General features: G+C 43.2%; 3 protein-coding genes across 5 annotated transcripts; 2 read left to right on the forward strand and 1 right to left on the reverse strand.

The window, feature by feature from the left end:
• Positions 1–74: 74 nt before the first annotated feature.
• Positions 75–3,120, forward strand: LOC110534363 (transmembrane protein 134). Its single transcript, XM_021619168.2, has 8 exons — positions 75–262; positions 859–1,110; positions 1,205–1,272; positions 1,409–1,495; positions 1,645–1,721; positions 2,163–2,207; positions 2,311–2,364; positions 2,750–3,120. The coding sequence occupies exons 2-8, from the start codon at positions 910–912 to the stop codon at positions 2,830–2,832; spliced, it is 615 nt and encodes a 204-aa protein (XP_021474843.2). The 5' UTR covers positions 75–262; positions 859–909; the 3' UTR covers positions 2,833–3,120.
• On the forward strand, positions 2,925–10,239 carry aip (aryl hydrocarbon receptor interacting protein). 2 transcript variants are annotated; one of them, XM_021619167.2, is made up of 8 exons: positions 2,925–3,061; positions 3,559–3,706; positions 6,394–6,576; positions 6,818–7,006; positions 7,449–7,625; positions 7,866–8,007; positions 8,344–8,576; positions 8,963–10,239. In XM_021619167.2, the coding sequence occupies exons 2-8, from the start codon at positions 3,608–3,610 to the stop codon at positions 8,966–8,968; spliced, it is 1,029 nt and encodes a 342-aa protein (XP_021474842.2). In that variant the 5' UTR covers positions 2,925–3,061; positions 3,559–3,607; the 3' UTR covers positions 8,969–10,239. The 2 variants fall into 2 exon arrangements, with proteins under 2 accessions (XP_021474842.2, XP_036789357.1); XM_036933462.1 differs by lacking the exon at positions 8,963–10,239 and having other exon boundaries at positions 7,866–8,011; positions 8,344–8,575.
• A 1,757-nt stretch (positions 10,240–11,996) lies between these two features.
• On the reverse strand, positions 11,997–17,933 carry cdk2ap2 (cyclin-dependent kinase 2 associated protein 2). 2 transcript variants are annotated; one of them, XM_021619205.2, is made up of 5 exons: positions 17,790–17,933; positions 16,845–17,002; positions 14,991–15,082; positions 14,529–14,649; positions 11,997–13,449 (listed from the first exon to the last, which is right to left on the reverse strand). In XM_021619205.2, exons 2-5 carry the CDS (start codon positions 16,897–16,899, stop codon positions 13,382–13,384), a joined length of 336 nt encoding a protein of 111 aa, XP_021474880.1. In that variant the 5' UTR covers positions 16,900–17,002; positions 17,790–17,933; the 3' UTR covers positions 11,997–13,381. The 2 variants fall into 2 exon arrangements, with proteins under 2 accessions (XP_021474880.1, XP_021474879.1); XM_021619204.2 differs by having other exon boundaries at positions 17,695–17,847.
• Positions 17,934–17,971: the final 38 nt, after the last annotated feature.

Raw genomic sequence — 17,971 nt, forward strand, 5'->3', positions numbered from 1 at the left:
TTTTTACCCCAAGTACATGATATATCGACATTGCAAGTCAGTGATCGATTAGTAGAGTCTTTTCATTTGGGCGTATTAGAATCCCAAAACTTTTCACTCAGTCATGTTCAATCCGGAACCGGATGCAAATACGAAGCCTAAAGTTTTGGGAAGTTTTTGCTGTCCTATGCTGTGATTGTATGACATATTGCAAACAAAAGCTTACAGTAAATAATGTAATTATTTGAAAACGGAAAGTCAATGTTAAATCGCCTGAAAAAGAGTAAGTTTTTGCTAGCCGTTAGCGGAGCAGTGCAACCAAACAATGTAGACAAAGCAACAGTGCTAAAGTAGCTATTAAAAGTTGCTTTTAAATGTTTCCAATAATTTATATCAGAGCTTCAGATAATGTACGTTAACGACAAACGCATTTGTGATTATTCGTCAGCAACGTTTTTTGTTTATGTTATTTCTACCACTTATAACGTTTTTCAAACGGATAACGTTACTAGTAACGCAGGGTTGGAGGTACAGTGAATGGAGTTGTAAACAATTTGGTTTATCAAAGATTTACGCAAGACCTGTTTAGTTCAGATGAACGTTACACATACGAATGAAAAAAAAAAAAAATATCGCAGAATTTTCTATGTTGAAATCGACATGCAGCCTAAACTTCAATGTGGCTAATCATTAATCCAAAGTCTGTATGATGTCGATTTCACACATGTCGAACAGCTAACACAAGACGAATCCACTTAACCCATAACTTTAGTTTAGCCTAGATCAGAGCCCTATGTTGACGTCCACATATATGGCCCTTGGGTAGAAAATCTGCTTTTGTACATTTTGATTGTTTGCTGAATTTCCCCCTCAACCCAGTGTATATCAACCAAAGCAGCAGCAAGGTGTGAGTACTGGCAACCGCCAGCTATGGCAACGCAGTTCAGTATCGATGACGCGTTTGTGCTGGAGGGAGAGGACGAAGGGGTGTCCGATGGAGAGAAAGAAGGATGGAAAGACCGAGAGGGGGGAGAGATGACGTTCGGTACCCTGTCCTTTGCCAAACCCCAGACTCACCCGGCCTCCACTGTTGTTGGCTCCCCCGACCACAGCAGCAGTCTGAAGTACCAGGTGATGCCCCATCATACACACACACACACACAAAGTGATACCAGGGTGTAATGTGTGGTGGTGACCTAACATTTTACTCTCTCTGCTCGCACAGAATCTGGAAAATGAAGAAGTCTTAGGCAGCAATGGCAATTCCTCTTTCAATAACTTGTTCAAAATCAGGTGTGTCTTCATTGGCGTGTTGTGATTGTATCTGGTATTACCTAGATGAGAATGGCATACTCAAATGTAAATGTGTGTTCCTTGTTTTCTATGTTATCAATAAAGATGTACAACATTCCATTTTTTTCCCCCTCAGTGATCCTGCTACTCTGTCTTACTGCAGCTCCCAGTGGTCATTCAGCACCTTGAGTTCTGTCACCCAGCTCTCTGCACAGTGCTGCGGGTATTTAACTACGCACACAAACAGTAATTCACAAGAAGGCATTTACACTGAACCATGCCCACAATAATGTATAAGATCAAGGATGTACTCACACACCAACACTCTCAATCACCCACAACGACTGACAAAAACCCTGACGTTTTCCTCAGATGGACGTCTCATCCTCTGGTGAAGAAGAACAGAAGAGTGGTCCTCGCTTCATTCCTTCTCCTCGTCACTGGAGTCGGTAAGTCACACCACCTCTGCTGAAAGAAATGACACCTCCCATGATTCTCCTGCAACAGTGTTTTTCACCAATCCATTCCTGGGGGAACGCGCAAGGTGTGCACACTTTTGTATCAGCCCAGCACTAACACACTTGATTCAACTAACCAAAGGTTTGCTGATACATTGAATTGTGTGTGTTATTACTAGGCTACAACAACAAAAATGTGCGGAGCCCAGGAATGGGTTGGGGAACGCTGCAGTCGAACATTTAGTTTGTGTACGGCGCTTTATATTTTATAGATATGTCTTGTTTTTTTTACCACTGATTGTCAGCCATTGTAATGTTTTCATTGGCCCTGAATTTTTCCTCAGATTAATTCCTCATTGTCTTCTCATATCTGTTGTTAGTTATCATGAGATATTGCCTTTTCATTCAATTTCCATGTTTTCTTTCTCTCAGCTCTCATTTTCACTGGTGTCGTAATACAATTGAATCCGGATGCAGGTAAGAGACTCAGTTAATGTGGGGTGTGTTGTCACAAATCAGTGAAGATGTCTGTTGCTTTTCCTGTGGGCTTTGACAACTTGATCTTTGACCTTTTCCACAGGGGTCTCAAGTGCCATTTTCTTCGTCCCTGGATTTCTTCTCTTCATTCCTGGGGGTATATAGCTACTTTACCTTGACTTGGTTGTGTTGTCCAATGTATTTTATGTTTCACACGTCTTTCATGCTTTTCACCTGTGTTTTTAATCATAATGTCTAGACTGTGCATTTGGGAGGAATGTTAACTTAAACATTCCTGTAATGGTCTGTAGGGAGTCCCCACTGTCACATACTTGTCACTTGTATGTTGATACAAGTAATCTGCAGATTAAATAACGTACAGGCAACATGTGCATTACTATTTTCATTTGACCTTTATTTAACTAGGCATGTCAGCTAAGAACACATTATTATTTTACAATGACGGCCTACTATACCTTCATATATTTACTACAGAAATGATTAAAACAGTGTGGTTATTGTTTTCTCTCCTTCTCCCTCAGTGTACCATGTGATTTACATCAGCTGTGCGGTTCGGGGAAGAAGAGGCTTCAAGTTCTTCTACTTGCCCTATTTTGAAAAATGACCTATTGCACTACACCTTTTTTTTGTCCAATTTCCAGAATCATACTTTTTTCAATTATGTAACAGAAAGATATTGTTCCATGGATGTTTTTTCTTATTTTGTAAAACCTTTTTACCCTGTCTTTATACTGACCACTACTACGGACTCAACCACTTTGTGCCTCAATAAGCTTCCTGCACATCCTGTATGGAAGAGAAGGGAGTCTGATTTGCCCTGTTTGTCATGTCTCGTGAGTAAATAATGACTGTGAAACTACAATAAACTTTTTTTTTTTGTATATTACTTTTAGAAGGTCTCCATGAGTCAGTGTTTGTTAGTAGTGCTGGTGTTGCAGTAATGCAATGCGAACAGTATGGGCATTTTAGGATGGCTGTTATGCTCTTGGTGCCAAACTTATCGATCAAGTATTAGGTATTTTTCTGATGTAGTTGGTGGGGCCGCATATCCCATATTTTAATGAATGGGATGAGTATTTGCGCTTGTGTGTAGCTCATCAAATCTGAGTGCAAGAGTATCCAGTAATCAGATTTTTGGCTACAATAAGCTTTTGAAAAGCATTATGTTGGTATGTAGGACAAATTTAACAACATCAATGTTGGAGAAGAGTGGTGAAAAATAATCAATGGACAATCACATTCAACTGGTAGAAGGTAATCTAATCACAAAACTGCTTGAAGTCCCTAGCCGTCAGCAGTGACGTCAATTTATGTGTTGGTTTCTCTCGAGCTCCCGAAGATAGGCAATCGGCTGCTTTTTGACACTCGGGGAAACAAGGATGGAGGAACTGGCTACCAAGCTACTCGCAGAAGGCATTCAGAAGAAAGTGATCAGTCCTGGCAAAGGAGATCTGTCAACGTTTCCTGATGGGACCAAGGTGAGTTATAAAATACTGCATTTAATCCACGTTCAAAGAGTAGCTTTGTATGCGTATGGCTGGCTAAATTGGTTAGCATTATTAGCTAGCTGCTAACGTTAGCATGGAGCGTAATTATTGAGGTTTTACATGTTCAGAGGTGACGCATACATTACCTTATTTTAGTTAATTCTGGTAGACAGAGTTATAGTTTGTTATTTACAGAAATTATCAGCTAACAAGTAATTGTTGGAGCAAAAACGATAATTGTCTTGGTGAAACTGTAAGAGGGCGGGGCTTTTACAGGATGGACACATTTTCATTGATGTTCGTCTCTTATTGGTCGGTAAACATTAGTTATACGTTTTAATTGGATATTCGGCATGATCGACAGTATTGTTGGATAATCAGTGTGAATTTCTGCCTCTTTTCCTGTTGATAAAATCTCGATTTTTTTTTTATGTGGAGTTTTTTAATCTGTGAAAGACATGCATTATAAACCTTTCACCAGCTCACTCTTATCAGCATTTATTGTCCAACGTTTGTATATAATAATGTTCGGCCTGCTGGGAAGTGATTATGTAGAGACTACACATTTTACTGTTACAAAACAGAAAAAACCCTGTTTCATCAATACAATGCATGTCATGTACACTGAACAAAAAATGTCATGTTCATATAAGGAAATCCAGTCAATTGAAATACATGAATTTGGCCCGAATCTATGGATTTCACATGACTGGGAATATAGATATGCGTATGTTGGGCACTGATAACATTACTTTTTTTTTTAGAAAAACCATTTAGTATTTGGTGTGACCACCATTTGCCTCATGCAGCACGACACATCTCCTTTGCATATAGGCTGTTGATTGTGGCCTGTAGAATGTTGACCCACTCTTCAATGGCTGTGCGAAGTTGCTGGATATTGGTGGGAACTGGAAAACGCTGTCGTACACATCAATCCAGAGCATCCAAAACATGCTCAATGAGTGAAATGTCTGGTGAGTATGCAGGCCATGGAAGAACTGGGACATCGTGGACTACGGGAAAAGGCAGGCCGAACAGGCCCCCATTAACATTGACGGGGCTGTAGTGGAGCGGGTCACGAGTTTCAAATTCCTTCGTGTCCACATCACCAACAAACTATCATGGTCCAAACACACCAAGACAGTTGTGAAGAGGGCACAACAACACCTTTTCCTCAGGAGACTGAAAAGATTTGGCATGGGTCCCCAGATCCTCAATTTCTACAGCTGCACCGTCGAGAACATCCTGACCGGTTGCATCACCGCCTGGTATGGCAACTGCTCGGCATCTGACTGTAAGGCACTACAGAGGGTAGTGCGTACGGCCCAGTACATCACTGGAGCCACGCTTCCTACCATCCAGGACCTATATACTAGGCGTGTCAGAGAAGAAAAAAAACAATATTGTCAAACTCCAGTCACCCAAGTCATACACTGTTCTCTCCGCAAGCGTCTAGGACCAAGAGGCTCCTTAACAGCTTCTACCCCCAAGCCATAAGACTGCTGAGCAATTAATAAAATGGCCACCCAGACTATTTGCATCTGTTGTATTCGGCACATGTGACAAATAAAGTTTGATTTGATTTTCAACTTCCAGGAATTGTGTACAGATCCTTGGCACATGGGCCTGTACATTATCATGCTGAAACATGAGGTGATGGCGGTGGATGAATGGCACGACAATGGGCATCAGGATCTTGTCACTGTATCTCTGTGTATTCAAATTGCCATCAATAAAATGCAATTGTATTCAATGTCTGTAGCTTATGCCTGCCCCATACCATAACCCCACCACCACTATGGGCCCCTGTGTTCACATCGTTGACATCAGCATTCCCCTCGCCCACACGACGTCACACGACGTCTGCCATCTGCACGCTACAGTTGAAACTGGGATTCAGCGCGAAGAGCTCGCTTCTCTAGCGTGCCAGTGGACATCGAAGGTGAGCATTTGCCCACTGAAGTCGGTTCCGAAGCCGAACTGCAGTCCGGTCAAGACCTTGGTGAGGACCACAAGCATGTAGATCCACTTCCCTGAGACGGTTTCTGACATTTGTGCAGAAATTCATCGGTTGTGCAAACCCACAGTTTCATCAGCTGTCCGGATGGCGGGTCTCGGACGATCCCGCAGGTGAAGAAGCCAGATGTGGTGGTCCTTGGCTGGCGTGGTTACACGTGGTCTGCAGTTGAGGCCGGTTGGAAGTACTGCCAAATTCTCTAAAACAACGTTGGAGACGGCTTATGGTAGAGAAATTAACATTCAACTCTCTGGCAACAGCTCCAGAGGATATTCCTGCAGTCAGCATGCCAATATCATACTCACTCTCAGAACTTGACATCTTTGGCATTGTTGTGTGACAAAACTGCACATTTTAGTGTCCTTGTATTGTCCCCAGCACAAGGTGCACCTGTATAATGATCATGCTGTTTAATCAGCTCCTTGATATGCCCCACCTCTCAGGGGGGTGGATTATCTTGACAAAGGAGAAATGCTCACTAACAGGGATGTAAACACATTTGAAAAACACGTTTTGTGCATATGGACAATTTCTGGGATCTTTTATTTCAGCTCATGAAACATGGGACACTTTACATGTTGCATTTTTGTTCAGTGTATTACATGATTTATCCACTTGTGTAATACCCTTTCTCCATTCTATCCCCTCAATTTTCTAACAGGTGATATTTCACTACCGCTCCAGCTTGTGTGATGGCACAGTGCTGGATGACTCCAGGACCATGGGGGGCCGGAGCAAGCCCATGGAACTCATCTTGGGGAAGAAGTTCAAGCTGGCCGTGTGGGAGCGAGTCATTGCCACCATGAGGGAGGGAGAGGTGGCAGATTTCACATGTGACGTCAAGGTGGGTCGCCCAACTTAATATGGTTGACTTGGATGGATTAGAGACCGTTACATCTGTACACCCACACATACAATTCGTGGCAAAACATTGACCGTTATGGAATTTGACAGGGTTTGTCAATATGTTTTGTTCATTGTTTCAGAGAACTGCCTTAATTGTACTTTCATAACCACCAGTCCCTCAATTTGTCCCAGTGAATGTAATGTAACCATCCTCTTTCCTTCTCTTTCTCTCCCTGCAGCACACAGCCCTATACCCGCTGGTGTCCCAGTCCCTGAGGAACATCAGTGCAGGGAAGGACCCCCTGGAGGGCCAGAGACACTGCTGTGGCATTGCTCAGATCCACTCACACCACTCCCTGGGCCACTGTGACCTCGACAAGCTCCAGGCCAACCCTCAGCCCCTGGTCTTCACCCTGGAGCTCATGGAGGTGAGGGGGGGGGCTTATTTCTTCTCCATGTGCTGAGTCTGGTTCCTCTCAAGGTTTCTATATTTCCATCCAGGGAATTTTCCTTGCCACGGTGCTACTGTGTATTTCTTAGAGCAAAGCATCATCCTTGCTTGGGGCATTAAGTAAATGGACATCTGTCTCACCTAGATGGTTAAATGAACTCTGACCTTCGACCACGACATCGAGGAGGATGGCACCCTTCCTTTCAACGTTTATGTCCTTGAGAGTTTTTCCTTTGCCACTGTGCTACTGCTTGCTCTTTGGGGCTCAAAGCCTGGTTACTGTAAAAGCATTTTGTGACAACAGTTTTTGTTAAAAGCACTACATCAAAATGTTTTCTAACCCTTTTATCACCCAAGCAGCACTCATGCCTCTGTCATTTCACTGCATAAATACATGTTGATTGACGCCTCTCTCCCAGGTTTTGACGCCCGGCTCGTTCAGACTGGACATCTGGGCGATGACGGACGACGAGAAGCTGGAGGTGGTGCCTCAGATCCACGTGGAGGGTAACGCCCTGTACAAGAAGGGCGACGTGAAGGAGGCGGCCGAGAAGTACCACAACGCCATCGCCTGTCTGAAGAACCTGCAGATGAAGGTAAACCTTTCTGACTTCAAACCTGGTCCCCATGCTTTTTGGGGGTATTTTTATTTAATAGGGTAACATTTAGAGCACTTCAGACAAATACTTTTCATTTAGTTGAGATAACTAGCCATTCTCATTTGACATGACAAGCAGATCTATGCATTCCCTGTCTATAGAACATTCCCTATCTTAACCCCACTAAATAAGTGGCTAGTCTTCTAACTCCTCCCAATCCTTGGCCCCTCCAATCAGGAGCGTCCAGGCGATGAGGGGTGGATCAAGCTGGACCTCATGATCACGCCCCTGATGCTGAACTACTGCCAGTGTCAGCTGATCCTGGGTCAGTACTACGAGGTGCTGGACCACTGCTCCTCCATCCTCTCCAAATATGAGGGTGAGTCACAAACTTATGAATACATTCAAGGTGTAGCCCTGCCCTAGGATCAAGTGAATATGCTGAATTCACATAACAATAAGCTATGCTCTGAAAGCGAATGTGTAATTTGTTGCCGCACTGTCATTACTTAAGGCAATCCCTTTAAAAATAAACATTTGTTACTTTTGCTGTTCTGTTTTATCGGTCTACAGCAGGCTTGTTGCTAGTGAATGACAAGTCCTTTTGATCTGTTATTGCTTAATACCAGCTGCTCAACTTAAATGTGTGTAAACTTAACATTTGAACACACCAGTCTCTTTCCCATTGACACACTCTTGCCTCCCACCCCCACAGACAACGTGAAGGCCTACTTCAAGCGGGCCAAGGCCCACGCGGCGGTGTGGAACGAGACGGAGGCGCGGGCCGACTTTGCCAAGGTGGTGGAGCTGGACCCGTTGCTGGGGCCCTCGGTGGCTAAGGAGCTGAGGGCCATGGAGGAGAGGATCCGCTCCAAGGAGAAGGAGGAGAAGGGCCGCTACAAGAGTCTGTTCAGCTACGACAGCAACGCCCCGGCCACCGCTACCACGGTGAGTAGCCGAGTACCTTCTAGAAGTTTCTCTTAGAATCTGGGCCCATATTAAAACAGCATCTTAGAGTAGGAGTGCTTATGTAGGATCAGGCCCTCCCCCTGTCCATATAATCTATATTGATTATAATCTAAAAGGCCAAACTAATCTATATCAGCAGTCATACATGAATGCTATTTGAGTGCTTTTCCCAGATCTAGAATCAGATTACCGGTGTGAGGAAAATATCTACCCTTTCTTTTACTAGTGAAATTAAAAATCCATCTGTCTTTACACTAATTGATGTATTTTTAAATTGGCATTATTTCATCCCTTATTAGTGTTGAATTACTAATTATGTAATGTTATACTTTTTGAATGTCTAAAACTGTTATGCCCTCTTTTAGGGTTGAATTAAGAAGATGTTTATTTTTGTTATAAAGAAGAGAGGAGGAGCATTTGTGGACACATTGCTGACACGTTTAGTTTTATCCACACATCAAAGCCATATTCAGTTTCCCCATGAAACATCACTTTCGGGATGCCCTCACAAAACCCACACGCCACTCGCATGGCACATATTCTCCATCTAGATTCACTTATCATTTGTAGAATGACATTACACACCCACACAAATGTACCCTCCACACCAACAGACTTTCAATGTTCAGCTTTCCCCCTACTGCAAACAGCCATTTACATCACACACGCTGCGAAAGCACAGGAATACGCAGGAGATCCTCCACTTCTGGCAGTATGACTGGGACATCAACTTCGGAGACAATCATAAGATATATGATATGTATGGACACTAGAGCAGTCTCCACCATATCCCTCTTGTTCACCCCTTTCTCATTTACCCCTATTAATGTTCTATATATGACTATCCAAGTTATTTACTCTTATCTTCACTTGTATCTATTATTGTTATGTTATTATTACTGTATTACATTTAATTTGCTAATCTGTGTCTTTGGAGTCCTGTATATTTTAAGATAGGACATTTTGTAAGGGACTGTATTGCCCTCAACTCAACCATCACCCCAACGCCACTTGCCTTTTGGTCAGTCGAACAGAGCTAATGATTTGCCAAGTCATTGGCATCAGTGAGTGTAGTTGGGATAGTGGCCATCATTTTGGCCCCTAGCTCATTCCTGTGTTCAACGAACTGAAACGACTGGATAGGGGAAGGCAATATAGATACGGGAAGGCGGAGGCTTGATTTAGACTACTCCTTCCAGGCCTCCAATAGTCACTGAAGGGTTAGAGATGGTAATGAAACCGGGGCGATGTCTCACTGGCAAGCATCAACTAGAAGGTCGAGAGCCTCTTCTGTAGGGTCCATTTTCATAGGCTTGCACATCAAACAAATGACACAGCTCGTCATACCAGCATTTAACTAATTTGTCCCTTGTATTTGTGAAAATTGTATCTAAGGGTCACCATGACTTGACTCAAGTGTCAGTTGTATGAAATGGGTGTTCTTATCTAGCCTGGTTGAAGCAGAGTAAATGCTACACTCAACATTGTTTTCATTGGTGAGCAGTGTTCAATCTGATTTAACCAGGCTACTTATCATGCATTCTATATAATGTCTACGCCGGGACAGCCAGGAGTGCTTTTTGCAGCCGTCTTTTGCTGTTATGTTATGACTGAGAAGCCAAATAAAGAGGTGCAACTCTTACTAGTGTGTTTGTAGTGGTACCCACCCGTGAACCCATGCTTGCGTGTGAGCACGCTCACCCCCTTCATCAAGATCTCCACACACACACACATAGTCCCTATAGAAAATCTACATCCCCTTTTAAAATGTTCACCTTTTGTTGCTTTATAGAATTAAATGGAATTAAAATTATTTTTTTTGTATCCACTGATCCTCACATCCTTCCCCACAACTTCCAAGTGGAAATTGTGAACTGTTGGCTTGGTTGGACAAGTGTCCACCTCCCTTGTACTAGCGATCCTAAATCACCTTCAAAATCACACACCAAATTAATTGGCCTCCACCTGTGTTAAATTGTAGTGATTCACATGATTTCAGGATACATTTTGCCGTTCCTGTAGGCTTCCTCTGATGAGTGGTGAATTGCAAAGCAAACACCCAACCGTGAGCTTTCAAATTAACTCCTAGACAGAACAGAGGATGGGTATAACAATATTTCAAAGGCCTTGAATATCCCTTGGAGCACGGTCAAGACGATTATTAATAAGTGAAAGGTGTATGGCACCACCAAGACCCTGCCTAGATCAGGCTGCCCTCCAATCTGGATGGCAGCATAGCCTAGTGGTTAGAGCGTTGGACTAGTAACCGAAAGGTTGCAAGATCGAATCCCCGAGCTGACAAGGTACAAATCTGTTGTTCTGCCCCTGAACAAGGCAGTTAACTCACTAGGCCGTCATTGAAAATAAGAATTTGTTCTTAACTGACTTGCCTAGTTAAATAAAGGTAAAAATAAATAGGAGACTGATCAGCGAGGCTACCTAGAGTCCGATGGAAACTTTGAAAGAGCAACAGGCTTTTATGGCCAAGACTGGTCAGTGTGCATGTGACAATATCCCAAGCACCCCACAAATATGTAATGTATGGTGGCAAGAAGGAAGCCATTACTCAAAGAAGCCCACCTTGAATCATATGCAAAAAAAAAAACACTTTGGAGATTGTAGCTGTGGCAAAGGTTTTTGTGGTCTGACTAAAATGTAACTTTTAGGCCTAAATGCAGTGTTACATTTGTCGCAGACCAAACACATATGGTGGTGGCAGCATCATGTTATGGGGATGTTTCTCATCGTCAGGGACCTATCGGGACAGAACAGAAAATAAAAGCACAGAAAAGTCCTTGAGGAAAACCTGCTGCCCTCTGCCAGAAAGCTTAAACTGGGACCGAAGAATAAAAAGGTCAAGTCCTTAAGTGGCTCAGTCAGAGCCCAAACCTAAATCCAATCAAAAATTTGTGGCATGACTAAGAGTTCTGTCCAACGCTCCCCAGAGAACTTGACAGAGCTTGTACAGTTTTAGGTTTTACAAATTTAGGTGTGCAAAGTTTGTAGAGAACTATCCCAACTGACTCACAGCTGTAATTGCTTCCAAAGGTGCTTCCACCAAGTTAACTCAGGGGTGGAGACTTATCCAATTATATTTTTTGAAACACAAAATTCTTCCTTAAAATGTGGGGAAAATGCTTATTTTAAATGCATGAAACTGAGGCACTGTCAACAAAATGTGAAAAGTTCAAGGGCGTGTAGACTTTCTACAGGCACTACATCACAGGAGGCTGCTGAGGGGAGGACGGGTCATAATAATGGCTGGAACAGAGCAAACGACAGAGCAAGCATCAAACATGTTAATCATGTGTTTACCATCCCACGCATTGCACTCCAGACATTACCTCCCCAATTAAGGTGCTACCAACCTCCTGGTGCACTACATACAAATGAAACTCGTTTTTTAATTGGAAAACTTTATTTTATTCAATTTTTGAAGTACAGAACTGCAAAAATTGGGTTTACAAAATTGCCATACTAACAAAACTGATTTCAGGTGTGTAGTGAGGTAATAGTTCATTGGGAGGAGGATGGAGCAGAAATGACAGTAGAAAATGTAAGCATTTCACGGTAAGGTCTACACTTGTTGTATTCAGCGCATGTGACAAAGTTTGATTTGATGTGTGTACTGTGTAGGGTGGTAGCATGTGGAACAGAGCACTGGGTATTTCAAGATGCTGTCAAGCCTTGTTCACATCAAATCCATTTTTTTTTTTTTGCATATCCGATTCAAAACCTATTTTTCCTGCAGTCTGAACAGTCAAATAGTACATGGAATAGGATATTTTAAGCCACCTTCGTAGGTGGTTTGAAGTCAGATACAAATCTGATTCCTGGCCATGCGACTTGTCTGAATGGTCAAATCTGATTGATTTGCCATCAAGTGTTTTTAAAAACGTATTTGGCATATCTTGTTACTTACTAGCTACACTTGACAAGAATGTGCCAACTAACTAGCTTATCAATCGTTTACAAATAAGAGTGAATGTGCTAGAAAGAAACAGCTACCTAGTTAGTTGACTGCTGTGTCTAGCCAAACACTTGTTTTGAAAGTTGGAGTATCTTATCCTGAAGCTTTTAAAGTGTTCTTAAACTATGATTTTGAACATTCAAAGCAACTGGGAAATGTCCATTGCAGGCATTGTCACCTTTGCTTGCTACATGACTTCTGAGTGATAACAAGCACGAACACCAATGTGCACCCCCCCTTGTTACTATGACAACTAGCATAGCCATGTCAGTAAATGACTGCTGTCTGAACACACAAATCTGATTTGGTCACTTAACTTGCTGTTTGGACAGTATTGCAAAACTGATTTGAGCATTAAGGCCTGCAGTGTGAACAAGGCTTAAGTGTTGCTTACTGTAAAACAATGTGTAATTGAACCTTTGGTTGTTGAGTGGTGTCAGTATAGCAGCTAAGAGAAAGATTGAGTATCAAACTCATCAGATAAACATTTCATTATGGTGTAGTTTTCAATAATCTATTAGAAATATTTTACATCACCATCACCCCCACTGAACTGGACAACCAGGATCAGACAATATTTACCAGGTCCTTGTGGTGCCTATGAAACCGATAAGTTACAGAATGTTCTGAGAGCAAACTGTCCCTACAACTGCAAAATGTGTTATACACTCTGAACACACCCCGTAGGTGATGTGAGACTACATGGAAGAGGGAATGGAACAAGGGAAGGTTACAAGTTCAGTCAGGATAACGAAGACGTGAGACATAGATGAGGCCTGTACAGAGACGAGGGACGGGGGGATTCTGCAAAGGGTTATGTGCGAGCGCTCCTCTCCGTCTCTGCCAGACACTCCCTGACCAGCGCCCTCGCGTGAATGATACCTAGAAGACAGATCAACAACATCACAAGTTGGGATTTATAACTTTTACTTCATGTGTGGAGATTTCCACATTTAACCTGAATGTGAATTGAAATGCAGGTATTTCCAGGTAAACACATATGGACAAAGTATTGGTATTAACTGTCACCTCATTGAAGTTGAAATGTGTTAAGGTTAGGGTTTATGGTTGGGACGTCCCAAGGAGCCCAAATAACCATGTGAGTAGAGAACAAAATGGCCGTCGTGTGAGAAGCATGGGTGAAATGTTTGTTTCATTGAAAAGTATTTACTTCAGTAATTATTCATAAGATAAACATTTTCTTTGGGATTACAAGCCTTGGATTTCTGGACCGACCATCTCAAATACTATGACTACCTTTCATCACCAAGTAGTGGTTAATTCATTATTTTTTGATGTGTCCTGCATTTGGGCAATTCCACGGTAACGGAATTACGACGAGACTCCGATATTTCACTTTAAAATGTATGCCAAACAAAAAACACTGATTTCAAAGTTTAACAAACCTTACAAAATGATGGTTTTTGTTTGGTATCCATGTTAAAGTGAATCCTAGTCGCAGCGTAATTCCGTTACCATGGAATTTCCCATTTTGATTTTGTGCATAACATTTGCGTTTCATGAATTTAACATAATTTAGGCATCTTTGGATTTAAAGGACAATGTCAGATTGGACTGGCTATTCTTTTGGTAATTGAACTTGGTGGATTTAAACTTTGATGATTGATTGACTGGATGACTGAGCTTGTTGATGGTTTTATTGAATGCAGGAAGCATTGGAACATACTATTTGGCTTATTTCAATGATTTAGGTGTGCTGCTGCTGCCATGCAATGCTGCTGATTGCTTTCACCCACTGCCTTATGTTAATTTCTTATGGCTGTGTTTATGCCAATAATATTAATGTGCTTACTGTCTGCTTGTGCACTGTGGTTAGGGAAAAGGAAAGTAACCTCTATGGAGTACTGATAAACACCCTATGTCAATACAACCACAACCTTTGCTCCAAGCTTCGGGAGGATATTTGTGGCCTAGGCGTTTAGCCAGGCAGGCTGCAGTACCTCTCTTTAGCCTCTCCATGGCGCTCTTGCTCCCGGCGTAGGTGGGGCGGATCTCGCGACTCATCTCCTCGATGACTGACAGCAGCTCGCTGTAGGTTGAGCCCTGAGACACTTTCACTGGCTGTGTATGAGAGAGAGGAGGGAGGGGGATACGAGACAAAGGTCATATGCTGGTAGAGAGCAAAAACAACTAGAACTCCGAATTGACCCTGAACAAGATATAATCATTTTATACAGAGTAGAGATACGGGGATAATTACCATGACAAATTGACAGAAATGCAAATAAACATACAATTAAATTGACCAGTAATGACCATCTGCTTTGTATTTGTTGTTAGTGATACATGGACCCTATTGATATAATACCCTGAATAACACATGATATTTAACATGACTTTCTAAAATAGCATAGGCACTAGTTAACGTAGTTGGAGATGAGGATCAGGCTGTTCAGTCCTACCTGAACAAAGCCCATCGACGGCGGGCCGAAATCACTGAACGCCGGTCTGAAGTTGGAGGAGGAGGGGAGTGAGGGGGAAGGCACACTGGAGCCTAGGCAGAGGAAAGAGAGAATTCAGACGCACTGAAGCGCCCTATGACTGGTTAACATCTTTAAAATGGGAGGCAGGGGCAGAAAGGCTGCGTGGCATCGTGGTGTATTCATTCTCAGGTGAGAGGGATTGTTACATTATGGTTGGTAGTAAACTCAGCAAAAAAAGAAACGTCCACTCACTGACAACTGCGTTTATTTTCAGCAAATTTAACGTGTAAATATTTGTATGAACATAAGTTTCAACAACTGAGAAACTGAACAAGGTCCACAGACATGTGACTAACAGACATTGAATAATGTGTCCCTGAACAAAGGGGGGGGGGGTCAAAATCAAAAGTAACAATCAGTATCTGGTGTGGCCACAAGCTGCATTATGCACTGCAGTGCATCTCCTCCTCCTGGACTGCACCCGATTTGCCAGTTCTTGCTTTGAGATGTTAGCACACTCTTCCACGAAGGCACCTGCAAGATCCTGGACATTTCAGGGTGGAATGGCCCTAGCCTTCACCCTCCGATCCAACGGGTCCCAGACGTGCTCAATGGGATTGAGATCCGGGCTCTTCACTGGCCATTGAAAAACACTGACATTCCTGTCTTGCAGGAAATCACGCACAGGACGAGCAGTATCGCTGGTGGCATTGTCATGCTGGAGGGTCATGTCAAAATGAGCCTGCAGGAAGGGTACCACATGAGGGAGGAGGATGTCTTCCCTGTAAAGCACAGCGTTGAGATTGCATGCAATGACAACAAGCTCAGTCCGATGATGCTGAGACACACCATCCCAGACCATGATGGACCCTCCACCTCAATCTCGGCCTCTGTGTAACGCTCATTCCTTTGACGATAAACGCGACTCCAACCGTCACCGCTGGTGAGACAAAACCACAACTTCTCAACTTTTTGCCAGTCCTGTCTGGTCCAGCGACAGTGGGTTTGTGCCCACAGGCGATGTTGTTGCCAGTGATGTCTGGTGAGGACCTGCTTTATAACAGAACTACAAGCCCTCAGTTCAGCCTCCCTCAGCCTATTGCGGACAGTCTGAGCACTGATTGAGGGATTGTTCGTTCCTGGTGTAACTCAGGCAGTTGTTATTGCCATCCTGTACCTGTCCCGCAGATGTGATGTTCGGATGTACCAATCCTATGCAGGTGTTGTTACACGTGGTCTGCCACTGCGAGGACGATCAGCTGTCCGTCCTGTAGCGCTGTCTTAGGTGTCTCACAGTACGGACATTGAAATGTATTGTCCTGGCCACATCTGCAGTTCTCATGTCTCCTTGCATCATGCCTAAGGCACGTTCACGCAGATGAGCAGGGACCCTGGGCATCTTTCTTTTGGTGTTTTTCCAGAGTCAGCAGAAAGGCCTCTTTAGTGTCCTAAGTTTTCATAACTGTGACCTTAATTGCTGTTAGTGTCTTAACGACCGTTCCACAGGTGAATGTTCATTAATTGTTTATGGTTCATTGAACAAGCATGGGAAACAGTGTTTAAAATGTTTACAATGAAGATCTGTGAAGTTTACGAGTTATCTTTGAAAGACAGGGTCCTGAAAAAGGGACATTTCTTTCGTGCAGTGTGCTCCCTGGGCAGGTGCAGGTATAGGACTGCTAGTCTTATCTATTGAATGGAAACCACTGCACTGTGGAAGGGTAGAGAGTTCAGTGAGATGGGTGGAGACCAAACCAAAGATGGGTAGTGTAGAGGGTGCATCTATAGAAATTATAGTGGATACAAAATAACAGATTGAAAGTCGGCAGAAACCTGGCGGGGTGTGGTTGGAGCCGGACGGGGCAGGGGCGATGGGTTTGTAGCTCATCGTGATGTCACTGCGGACCTCCCCGTACGACGACGCGCCGCTTCCGTCTGTCCCGTCGACCCGGTGCTGATACAGCTTTACTGGTGGGCTGGGCCCCTGGGAGCTAGGAAGAGAAAGTCGTGGTCTTAAATTCATGTATGACATTCAATAACTATACTGTCAGTCTAGCCTGGTCCAGAATAAACTGTGTGCTATGCAAGTATTGTTGAATGTTCTGTACAGCATGACAATGATTGAGCAATGCTGTTTAATTCATACAGATTTGGACCAGGCTGTCATGACCTTGTCAGTGGATTATTGACGTTTGCAAACAGACCCAGACCCAGACCTTAGGTTACCTAGCTAGCGAGTAATCCAACAACCCCAACTGGTTTCAAACATTAGACACAACAGTGCCTGTTTCCTCTCGCTACATCAGCTTAGCGGGCAACTTTTCACAGCAAGTCAGTACCTCATCTGGTCGTAGCCTATTGCACTAACTAACGTTAGCTAGGTAGCCAAGCTAACTGTAGCTCGCTAACAAGTTACCGGACCAAAGGTCGTAGAGATGACATCTTGCTTCAGATGAAGTTAAATGAATAGAAACAAAACTGGTTATGGGGTGATCTAACTTGTAATTGAAATGACTTTGTTCACCCCTGCGCATGTCATAGCTAGTTACTTAGCAAGGAAGCTAGCTAGTTACATTAACTAGCTGTTTGCTGACAGGTTCGCATTCGGTATGAAACAGGCTTGCTAGCTAACATTATCTAGCTAGGTGCACAACAAGGTACATAGTTATAACGTTCTAGTTACCGAATGAATTTGCGTTCCATAGGTTTAAGTATCTAAGTTGCCATTCAAAATGTAATAGAAAACAAAACTAAAGGGGAACGGCTTTCGAAATGTACCTTTCTAGGGGAAGATTTTCAGCCAGGTCGAAAAAGCAGCTTCCTTTCTCCTGCTGAAAGGGGCGTGGCTGTTGATGCAAAGATATATTGAATATTCATAAGGTGGCGCGTTGTCATTGGCTGAATGAGGCTGAAAAAAAATCAAAGGCAGGTGAGTAGAACTGTCTACTTATCAGCACTTT

This window comes from Oncorhynchus mykiss, chromosome 10, assembly GCF_013265735.2.
Source record: "Oncorhynchus mykiss isolate Arlee chromosome 10, USDA_OmykA_1.1, whole genome shotgun sequence".
Classification (NCBI taxonomy): Eukaryota; Metazoa; Chordata; class Actinopteri; order Salmoniformes; family Salmonidae; genus Oncorhynchus; species Oncorhynchus mykiss.

Coding starts and splice junctions, on each gene's coding strand:
- aip (XM_021619167.2), top strand. CDS start 3,608: ATGGAGGAACTGGCTACCAAGCTACTCGCAGAAGGCATTCAGAAGAAA. Junction 7,626..7,865: donor TGAAGAACCTGCAGATGAAG/GTAAACCTTTCT, acceptor CCCTCCAATCAG/GAGCGTCCAGGCGATGAGGG. Junction 8,008..8,343: donor CATCCTCTCCAAATATGAGG/GTGAGTCACAAA, acceptor CCACCCCCACAG/ACAACGTGAAGGCCTACTTC.
- LOC110534363 (XM_021619168.2), top strand. CDS start 910: ATGGCAACGCAGTTCAGTATCGATGACGCGTTTGTGCTGGAGGGAGAG. Junction 1,722..2,162: donor TCTCCTCGTCACTGGAGTCG/GTAAGTCACACC, acceptor TCTTTCTCTCAG/CTCTCATTTTCACTGGTGTC. Junction 2,208..2,310: donor ACAATTGAATCCGGATGCAG/GTAAGAGACTCA, acceptor CCTTTTCCACAG/GGGTCTCAAGTGCCATTTTC.
- cdk2ap2 (XM_021619204.2), bottom strand. CDS start 17,714: ATGGAACGCAAATTCATTCG. Junction 17,003..17,694: donor ATGGAACGCAAATTCATTCG/GTAACTAGAACG, acceptor TTCTCTTCCTAG/CTCCCAGGGGCCCAGCCCAC. Junction 13,450..14,528: donor CATGGAGAGGCTAAAGAGAG/GTACTGCAGCCT, acceptor TCTGTCTTCTAG/GTATCATTCACGCGAGGGCG.